The sequence below is a fragment of the Mesitornis unicolor genome, unplaced genomic scaffold (genome assembly GCF_000695765.1).
Source record: "Mesitornis unicolor isolate BGI_N332 unplaced genomic scaffold, ASM69576v1 scaffold13825, whole genome shotgun sequence".
NCBI classification, from domain to species: Eukaryota; Metazoa; Chordata; class Aves; order Mesitornithiformes; family Mesitornithidae; genus Mesitornis; species Mesitornis unicolor.
Window position 1 is genome coordinate 1 of NW_010183553.1, and position 10,824 is coordinate 10,824.

The 10,824-nt window shown below is 49.4% G+C and overlaps 1 protein-coding gene across 1 annotated transcript in view; it reads left to right on the plus strand.

Moving 5' to 3' along the window:
* The first annotated feature begins 22 nt into the window (after positions 1-22).
* MICALL2 (MICAL-like 2) overlaps positions 23-10,824 on the plus strand; it is a 23,599-nt gene continuing 12,797 nt past the window's right edge. Inside the window, exons 1-3 of the mRNA XM_010184186.1 lie at positions 23-165; positions 6,717-6,765; positions 10,353-10,494. Of these exons, the coding sequence (XP_010182488.1) occupies positions 23-165; positions 6,717-6,765; positions 10,353-10,494 (334 nt within the window). The remainder of the gene's footprint in view (positions 166-6,716; positions 6,766-10,352; positions 10,495-10,824) is intronic.

Consider the following 10,824-nt stretch of genomic DNA (forward strand, 5'->3'; position numbering starts at 1 on the left):
TCTTCCCCAGCCTGTCGAGGCCATGGCGGCCATCCAGAACCTGCAATTGTGGTGCAAGCAGCAGTGCGAGGGCTACCGCGATGTCAGCATCACCAACATGACCACCTCTTTCCGCGACGGCCTCGCCTTCTGTGCCATCCTCCACCGGCACCGGCCCGACCTCATGTGAGTACCCTCGCTGGGCGTCAAGGACAACGTGTGGGCTGCCGACTCGGCAGAGCCGAGACCCATTGCTTGCGGCCAAGGACCTTCCCGGGGTTGCAGTCTGCCTGCCGTCGAGCTGCAGAGTCCAGGCCCTCTGTCCGCCAAGGTCCCTCGCCTTCTCCACAGATGCAGCCCTAGCAGAAATCCCAGTTCCTCCTGGGGAGATGCTGTGGGTGTTTGGCCCTTGCCAGAAGCTCAGCTGGCACTCACGCTGAAAATCTCCAAGAGCTGCACTCTTGCAGCCTACATGCTTCCCCCCCTCCTATATTTTTCCATTTTTCCCCTTTCTTCCATCTGCGGCTGAAGTATAAATATTTTAAACGCATCCTCTTCCATTGAAAGACAAGTTCAGGCACCAATTTTTTGGGAAGCATTTCCTTCTTTGCTGTTTGTGTTTGCTTAGGTTGGGCTTTCCTCACTCAGCCCGACGGCAGCTCAGCTGCTCACGAGTCAGGAGGCGAGGGCTATTTAAACAAAATACAATAGGAGGGCAGGGCCTGGCAGCCTATGGATTTCTGCACATCACTCGTTTTTCCCATCCAGAGCTCTGTCTGTGGGAGGCACAGTGTTTTCCAGCCCTTGCTGGTGCCTTTGCTGGTATCTGTGGATTTTGACTTGTCCCTGCCCAAACGTTAACATCTGGGAAGGCGAATTGCTGAAGAAAGACGTAGATCCTGTTTCCCAGTTTGAGTTGTATTACTTCTGGGCTCTTTGGACTTTGAGGTGGGGAGTTTGAAGGGGAAGGTGGAGGCAAAATTGCCCAGGAGTATGGATTTAAGCATTAGTAAGCATTTAAGCATCTCTCCTAGTCAGTTGTGTTCGGCTGCTGGAGGACCAGATTGGTTTTTCTGTACTGTGGTTTTGCTTCTGTTTCTTGAATTCTGCCTTTTCCCTTGTGCTCCCAGGACAGCCTGCCAGTTGGGTTTGTGTGCAAAGATATCTTACAGGTGTCTTGCTTCTGGTGGAAGCCCAAGGAGAAGATCTCCTCTTGGTCTCTCTCCTCTGTTGTTTTGAACCTTGGAAGAGGCAGGAGCAGGCTTGGGCAATGGGAGGTTAGTGCAGGGCTCTGTTGTCCCCAGCGCTTGGGTAGTGACCATGGTGTTGCTGTGTATGGCTTCCTGACATGCTGTCGTATCCACATGACTCCAGATATTTCCTTTCCTTCCTTTGATTCACAGTACCAAAAATACAAAATACCAGGGTAGAAAGGTTGACGTGACCAGGAGGTGCTCGTAGAGGGACGTGTCTGCTTCCTGGCTGACTCTGCAGCTGGCCCGTCTGGAGCATGGGTGTAAACAGAGGCTCTGCCATTTGAGAGCTGAAATAGCCCTGTTGACCAGTTTAGTGGGTTGTTTATAATCCTTGAACTGTGCACTAAGGATTGTGCATAGACATATATCTTAGATAAATGCTGTGGACTCCTGTGCTGATGAGAGAGGGTGTTCTTGTGGTCTCTCTCTCTTCCCATTCATTTTCTTTTACAGTGGAAATTCTGCCTGACTTTATTCAGGACCTTACAGAAGCTCTTTCTGACTTGGGCCAGCTCAGCAAAGACTGCCTGAAGGTTAAAGTATGAGAAGCTTTTACCAGTGAAGCTTTTACCAGTGACCTCCCTCAGTGTCAGCAGTGCCATGCAGGAAAGCACCAGGTGTAACCTTGGCTGGGCAAAGTCCTGTCGGAAGGAAATTATGTTTTCAAGTGGTTGGTGGCAGAGGCTGCTGGAAGTTATGTGTCAGATCCTAGGGCTGAATACTTGTGCAAACTGTCAATGAATCTGTAAAAGCTTGTGTGAGTGTTGGCTGTGCAGGAGCCACCAGCAGAGAAGTGTGGCTGGGTGCACGTGTGGCTGTGACTCCTGCTTCCCAGGGGCTGGAAATGGTTTATCCTGAGCTCCTCCCTTTGCTTCTAGCAAAGATTCTAGTTGATGATTAAAAGCATCATACTGAAAATAAAAGTAGAAAAGGATAATTGGTGTTTGGAGTGCTCAGTGTGTTTGCAGCAGCTCTGCTATATAAATCATTTGCAGAACATGATTCAGTCACGGCATCAGAGTTTTGCAACAGTGTGTTTTCTGTCTTGGTTTACATAAATGACATTCTTGGGCTGAGGAGTGCAGGGGATTTCTCCTTGCAGGAGCCTGAGAAATTCCCAGGAAAACTTCAAGCAATTACAAAACATGGTCATAACCACAGGCTTCTCTTGTGGGGTTCTTGGGTTGGAGAACAGGCTGGTGTGGGTCTCTCTCCCCCTTCCCTTTTTCCTTGCTGGAAAACATGATAACTTCTCTCAAACTTGGTTGATGTCAGTTTGTACGTTATTGGTGAACAGGGCAGGCTGTGTAAAATTAGAAATGCATTTCCCACTCACTTCCCACTCACCCAAGGATTCTCACAGGGAGTGGAGACACACACTGAATTACCATGGAAATTCATTTCTCGTTTGTCTTAGCTGAAGAGTGCATTGTAACCAGCCCTAGCCAGGCATGCATGCTGTATCAGGCAGGTCTCAGCCCATTTTCTGGGATAAATTGGAGACCCCCGAGGCTTCTCTCATCAGAGAGACATCAAGCCTTTTGGCAGCATGGTGGGAGACTGAGGTCTGCTGCTGCCGTGTGTGATGGCTGTGCAAGCTCTGGCCACGGCTTTACTGGTCTTGACCTGGTAAGTGAGTTAGAAGAAGCAGGGGAGCTGTGCACACTCACTCAGATATTAATGCCAGATGTTGAGGAAAGGTTTTGATTAAGTTCCTTCTCTCTGTCCGGGATCCTGCTTGTTCCCAGGCTGTGAGCTGGTATTCAGCTGTGGTCTGGGAATTGACTGGTTGTGAAATCCCCCTTGGCGGCTGAGCAGTGGCGTTTCCTGGGCTGCTGTCAGCCTGGTGGGGCAGGATGAAGCCAAGAGCCATCAGTACAAGCAGGGAGGGTGCTGTCCGTGCTGAGGACAGGTTGTCTGCAGTCTCCTTCTTGGCAAAATGCTGGGGTGAAGCAGAGCTGTGCCTGCGTGGCCTCTGCAGGGTTGTGGTTTGCATGGCAGGCGTAGGCAGAGGGAGGATGGTTCTAGAGTCAAGGAAGGGGTCTGCCTGTTGTTACTCACCCCCAGCAGCACGCTGCAGCTCACCAGCAAGACCGGAGCAGCGTGGCACAGGCATTGCTGAGAGTAGGGCAAGCACATGGGGGACATCTTCCTGGTCCTGTTCCCTCTCCCCAGGCTGCTTGCATCTCCAGCAAGAGCACAGCTGAAAGGTGCTGTTCCCAGCCAAGCATGCTGGGTTTGAACCCTCTGTTCAAGGACTGGGAGCAAGCAAAGCTGCTTCACTCTTTTTCAAGTGATCCTTTTGACTGCACGTATCTTTTTGTCTCTAGAGAAAGTAGTCCAACAGTGCCGAGAGGCAGAAGATTTTTGAGGCCATCATGGCTCTGGGACTTTTTTTGTTCAGTCTGCTCCAAGGTGAAGTTTCCAGCTGAGTTAGTGCTTCCAGCAGCAGCTGAGATTGCTCCTTGGGAAGCACATGTGCTTGCAGAGGGCTGTGGTGTGCTTTGCAAGCACTGGGTTTGTGCAGCTGGAGCAGTGGGTGGTCATGGAGATTTGTGGGCATGAGAAATGCTTGGCCACTTTTTGCTAAGTGAAGGATTTTTTGGGAGCTAAAATCTTCACTTTCTACTCCTGTGCTACTGAACTCCACTCTGATTTGTTTCTGACATTGGAGGCCCTCTCTTGAGTGAGATTTATATTTCTCACCTTTTCCAATTAATTCAGTTGCCTGTGTTTTCTCAGTGGAGACCTCCTACTTCTCCATTTATATTAGCTTTGCTTTCTTAGGGTTACATTGGTCCAGAGAGCTTTGATATTCCAAGATAGGAGATGCAGCAGCAAGATCAATTTTCAATAGAAAAATTATATGTAAGCAGTTCACCTGAGTGGCCAGGGAAGGAGTGATGCTGAGAGGGCAGGAGGCTCTTGAAATGACCAAGTAACCTGGTTGTTTGCACACTCCTTTGGGGAAAAAAGGGTTTTCAGACAAGCACCATCAGAGATTCAGGTTTTGAGGTCTCTGTAATATGCCACACAGTGTGAAGCTGCATACACACTACCAGAGCAAACAGCATTCAACGTGGGAGCAAAAGGCACCAACTGAAAAGAAATAGGTAACTCCAGTGCATTATGTCTGATGTATCAGAATGATCAAGGAAGCTGGAGCTCCCCTTTGCTCTTGCAGGTGTTTTCCTGCATTCAGGATGACACTGCTACAGAGACTTTATTTAGGAGCAGAACCAGGAGTGAGGCAGAGAGCTGCAATCACCTCTTTCAGCTGGCTCTTAAAAAAGCTGATTTTCTTGCCAGACACAAAACAGGATGATTGTAGCTATTGTTTCACTGAAACTTTTTTGTCTTGTGATTATTTTTGTTACTCTTTTTAATCCATTGTCTCAGGGAAGGGAAATCTCTGGGCAGGAGCACTCTGCAAGTCCCTTTGATTTTGCACAGGAAGAATATATGATTTAGAGGTGGAATGTGCCTTGTCTTCACGTGTTTCTTGGGGGAGTTTCGAGCTTTGGGTCTTATCTGTTGCTCGTTCTGTCCTTATTCCACGTGGCAATGCCAGATGTGGGAAGCACGGGGAAGGCCCAGGCTGTGGCACGATGGACAAGCCTGTTTGAAGGCACCTCTCATTTATAATGTAATGCCCCACTTTCTGTATTAAGTAGATAAAGGACCTGGCTTGTTCCTTGCTGTTACAACTCATGGAAAAAGTTCCCCTGCTGCGATCCGGATCATGTGTTTGTCTCATGAATAGGTTGCTGCGAGCCAGCTTTGCCCTGGCTTTCACACAGTTACCCTGGCTCTTCTCAGAGGTGGGGGACTGGCTAACAAGGGTAGGTCCACACTGGTTATAAAGGTGATACATACAAAAATACAAAGTTGGTGCTGTCGCCTTTTCTATTTATCAGCGAGAATTTCCTCTCTGATACCAGTTTTCCACTCAGCTCTGTGCCAGCAGATACAAGGATTGTAAAGTGGAGCTGGGTTATCAGAAAGGAATTGACCCTGCCCGCCTGCCTGGGCAGAAGGAAGCCGTGTTGGAGAGCAGAGCTTCCAGCCAGCAGCTGGTTTTGTATTCCCAGTTTAGCAAGTGATAGTCAGTGTAAAACAAAGCTGACAATGAATGTTTCCTTAGCGAGGGGCATGGTTTGCTATGGGTGACAAAGCACACTGTGTTGCAGCTCTGTTTCCTACTGGATAAACTACTACTGCATGAACTCACTCTCCCCTGTGCTTTCTTGCCTGTCCTGCCAGGTAGCAGAGCTGCCAGCCAGCAGTTGGTTTTGTATTCCCAGTTTAGCAAATGATAGTGTAAAACAAAGCTGACAATGAATGTTTCCTTAGCGAGGGGCATGGTTTGCTATGGGTGACAAAGCACACTGTGTTGCAGCTCTGTTTCCTACTGCATGAACTCACTCTCCCCTGTGCTTTCTTGCCTGTCCTGCCAGGTCCCAGTTTCTGAATTCCCAGCACAGCGCAGAGGGAGGTGGTTCCTGGGTTGGACCAGAGCAGGAGAGAGAGAGGTGGTGTCCAGGGAGGGCAGAAAGGAAGAAGGATTGCTGACTTTGGCTTGTAACTGCAAACAGTAATTGTCTCTTTCTTTTTAGTTATTGGTTATGTTTATAAATCAAAGGTGACAGCCCTAGGGAAAGGAGAATAAGATTTCTACAGGTGACTCTGGTGTAATCAGCCGCAGTATTGTGTAAGGGGTACTTCCCAGGTAGATTCCTGGTGCTGTTCCTCAGCAGCTTCTGAGGTCAGAGGATAAGAGTGTGTCAGGGAAGGACAAGATGCATGCAGCATCTGAGGGATCCACACCTCCTCGGGGCTGTGAGGTCTCTCTGTGAGGAGACAATTTGCAAGACAGTAGAAGAGCATGAATGTGACTGTTTGGAAAGTAATTCCAGGGAGGGAGTTGCAAATCTGCTGGCAGGCATCAGTGTATCTTTTTGAGGTGGGAGACAAGCAAGGCTTTTTTGGGGAGGGAAACAAAAATCACCCCATGAGTTAGAGGTTACTCCTGGCTGTCTCAGCAAAACCCTTGAAACTACATGGGATGTTTTGGCATCAGCACATCCTGTCTGTAGGAGGCTGCGGGAGTCAGCCCTGCAAGGGTAGATGTGCCAATCTACATGGGACGTTTTGGCATCAGCACGTCCTGTCTGTAGGAGGCTGTGGGAGTCAGCCCTGCAAGGGTAGATGTGCCAAAAATGTGTTGTACTGCCTGTAGGCAGATGGCTGTGCCTGCGGGGTCTCCTGCATTTCTCTGTCCCAGGAGGTGCAGCACTTCCCTGACTGCCTCCAATGTGATCTGCCACACTGCTCCCTCTGCAGCGTCCCTGAGAAGGCAGAGTGGGAGGAGATGCTTTGTCCCCTGAACCAGCGAGGCTCAGAGAGGTTTGAGAAGCTGGAGGTGAACCAGTTTGCTCTGCATCACCAACCTGAGATTTTTCTCTTCTTTCTGTATTTCAGAGACTTCAACTCCCTCAGTAAAGAAAATGTGTATGAGAACAACAAGTTGGTAAGTAACTTTTAATGTTTTACTTTTGGTCTAATTTATGACCTGGCACCTTGCTTATGTGGTTTAGCAACAAAAACCCAGCAGATGCACTGTGCTGAGTGTGCTCTATTCAAATCTGTTGCCTTATTCTGCACTCAACCTTCTGATTTGAACAGCAATGTCCAGGCTTGCTCTCTGCTTGAAAGCACCCTCAGACTGCTTACATTTCTTCACTGGCTGCACAGTGATGCTTGTGTCCAGCATCCTGTGGCAGCAGGAACTTGGACAGAGGTGCTGCAGGTCAAGATGTGGACATGTTGTGTACATGATGCTCCTGAGGGATGGAGCAGGGCCTGGGAGGTAACTGATGTGAGAGGAGAAGCGTAGGGAGTCTCTCCGCACTTCTGCTTGCTTGTGATGCAGAGGATGAAGGCTGCTGGAAGGTGGAGATGTCCTAAAACCTCATCCTAACTGGACACTTCACTCCAAGGTGGAATTTGAGTTTCTCTTTTTCTCTTCATGAAGAAAGTAGAAGTTGGGCTGGCCAACCCCCTCCTGCACTGGATTCAAGCATGGGCTTAGGGCTCCAAGGAAGGATTTTTTTCCTCCCTCTCTCCCTTGCAAAGAGAGAGGCAGTGGATTAAAACGCTTCTCTTCCCTTGGCATCACTCCACACAGCTTCATGGCTGCTTGGCAGGAGCTTGGGACATGAATGAACCGCGGCAGCTTACTCTTGTCTGGACTGGAGGAGTGACGTCCTCTGACGCAGGGAGTCGTCTGAGGTGGTCCTTGCCTCCGTGAAAGCTAAACTTACCTCCCCACACTTCTTGGCTTCCTCTCCCCTTCAACCCTGGCCATGTTCGCAGTGCCTGTGACCGACCCCCTCTCCCCAGACTGGGGCTGCAGTATGTGAGCAGTTGTTTGCACTTTCTGGGGTTAATCTCTGTGTGTTCCTCTCCTCTAGGTGAGATCCAGACCAAGTATTTTTGTCCTTGAGGTTTGGTGTTTGCCAGGCATTGGGGCCTCTTTGCCATGGACCGTCATCCCGGCCGCAGTGCTGTGAAGCCCTCAGTGCTGCTCCTTCCCCAGCCGGGCTGATGGTGTCTGCTCTGCTGGCGGCTTTGCTTGTCTGTGGGAAATGAGCTGTATGAGCTGCTTCCAGTGGTTTTATTAATGAAAAGCTTCTTTGTGCCTCCCATAATGAGTTGCTCTCCTCCTTTGTTGCAGCCTGTGGTTCCCCCCACTCTTCTCCCTCCATTTCTTAGCCTCTTTTATGTCCTTTGTTTTGCTCTCTCTTCCTTGTCCTACCTGCTGGAGGGTGGTTTGTCTGGGTTGCCCTTTCACTGCTGGTGTACCGCTGCCTTGGCTCTGCCATGAGTGGGGTTGGCCCCTCCATCTCCCGGTTGTGGGTTCCTGGGCTGGCCTCCCTGCCTCGGACTGCTCTTCATCCTAGCTCCTACGCTTTTTCCTCTGGCTGCCCTTGGGATATGAGTGGGTCTGATTTCTTCCAGTGCTGTTCCTCAGCTATGGTTCTGTCCCTCCTGGATGCCTCACTATTCAAGAACTTCTTTTGACAGGCTGTATTATTCACCTAAAAAAATCCTATCGGAGCTGCAATTTGCCATATAAGATCTTCTGCCAAGGGAGAGTGTGTCACTTCTCAAGTGCCAAAAAAAGTACCCCAAACCCTAGAAAAATTTCAGTTGGTGGCATTTTTTTGCTAAAGATTTAAAAAATATAGAGAGAGGAGAAAGGTTTTAAGAGGCCTTGGATCCAGTTCTTTAAGTGCTAATGGATAGTAGCGGGGTGTAGCTGATGCAGCCACAGTAGCCTGTGTCAGAGGAAAGCTATGCCTGGCCAGCTCACATGCCCTCGAGTGCATCACTTTGACTCCTCTATGGAAAATGAGAGCACTGGCACTTACCTCCTCAATAAAGCACTTGGGCTGCACTGATGTTTTGCGGAAATAACATGTTGTGTCTATGAAGGCCAGTCTGGGCAGGCAGGTAGAGGAGGAGGACAACTGGGCCATGTTAAGTGGTGATCTGGTTGGATCTTCAGGCAAGAGCAGTTCCCAGGAACACGAGGATGCTGTAGGCACAGGGGATACTACGTCCTGATGCTGCTCTCTGCATCGCTCACCTGGTTCTGGCCAAACCAGTTGTGTGTGCAGAGCATCGTCCTCTTCGTGGTCCAGGCAGCCCGTCGCCCTTATTCTGTGCCTGTTGCAGTAGTCTCACCTGTGGCACTGTCTCACAGGAGGTGGCATGACCTGCATTCCCACTAGACCACACACTGGGAACGTCCAGCAAGAAAACTCCACTGGTCAGACCAGTTGTGCAGCCAGTGCACTGGGGAACGCTCCGAAGAATATATTAGGTACCAGGTTATGAGACAGGGGAGTGCCAGCCTGGGCTGGCAGCCGGGTTGACGCAGCCGGAGGTAACAGGCTGAAAGTGTGCTTAATGTCAGCTCAGTTACATTTTTACTGGGATACCCAATGGAAAGAAATGGTAATTATCATGCTAAAAAAAAAAAAAAAAAGAAAAAGGCTGTTTGTTTCTTCTAAGCAGAATAGTTGGCTTGTACACACTGTTGTGTGTCTGTGCCAGAGGTCAGATGTGGAGGGTTTTAATATGTTCAAGTCTTTCTTTAACCCTTTCACTGTGAGGTTCACCAGTAGCCTTCCTTGTGCTTCCACTCCTGCCAGTGCTGTTTTCCTTTGCTGTGTTGGCATTTCAAAGGGGATGCTCCAAAGGGAGCGGGAAGGGGTTTTTTCCTGTAAGCCAGAAAGGAAGAAGGCTGGAGAAAGTCCTCAATAAAAGCCCTACACTGAGTTGAGATGTTGCTTTTTTTTGGTCCTCTAGTAAAGGCTTTATTCAGAAGCAAAAGAAAGTAGCTTTTTCCTCCTTTATGTGACTTTGATCCTGCGGTTTCAAAGCAGAGGGGACCACAAAGAGGAATATTTGCCCCCAAATATGGTTAAGCATGGAAATGGTTAAGCTGGAAGAGAGCTAGGTGTCAGGAATTCTTCAGCACTATTCCTCTCCAGTCTGAGAGAGCAAGCTCCCTACTGCAGCGCAAGATTTCTCCTTTTTCAGCTGGGGAAGAGCAGGCGGTAGGCAGGAAGCGTTAACATTTGCACAGCACTCACAGACAGAAAGCTGCCTGCAAACACCTACCAGTGCACCGTTAATTGGGGTGTGCTCCAGGTTGGGCTGGAAGCCTGGATGTGAGTTTGCCAGCCTGAATGGACACATCCCCTCCTGCCAGGCCTTACTCTCTGCAGCTGTGCATGCCCAGATAGCAGCAGGCTGGAGGAAGAGCAGGGGAAGCCCAGGTGAGTTCCTGTGCACTGAGCTATGGCCAGCTCGCCAGGCCAGATTTTTGGCTCCCTGCCTGAGTTTCTCAACGTGGTGGCTGGAAGCCATGGCTCTGTTGGTTCCTGTAACAGCCATACAATGTAGGAGTTAAACTGGTGCAGCTGTTCCCCAGTAGAGGTATTATTCAAGTGGGGCTGTTTGCAGTGGAGTTTCTTACTTCTGGTGAGGAGCAGCTCTGCTGCCTGGGCTCAACAAGACCTCCGTTTTTTTTCCTTCCTTCTCTAGGCATTTCGAGTGGCAGAGGAGGAGCTGGGGATCCCAGCCTTGCTGGATGCAGAGGATATGGTTGCCCTGAGGGTACCAGACAGGCTAAGCATCCTCACCTACGTTTCCCAGTATTATAACTACTTCCATGGACGGTCTCCTAGTAAGTGCCATATTCCCTGCAGGGGTGGAAAGGATCAAGAGCTTAATTTTGTACTTTCCCTTGCCTTCTAACAAGCTTGGAAAAGCAAAATAGGCTGCACAGAGGCCTTTTGGTACCAGAACTATTTCAATGGGGGAACTGAATTCTTTACACAGTAGTGCCAGTGCTTTTGAAAAGGCACAGGCCTTGTCTTTAAAAGTAGCACTTTAAAATGTAAAATACAATCTAAAGTTTCTTACAGCCCAGCCAGACAGACTCATTGGGTGTTCTCCTCCATGATCCCTACCTCAGCTTTCCTTTCTTGAGCACCTCCATTCCTGCACCAGATTT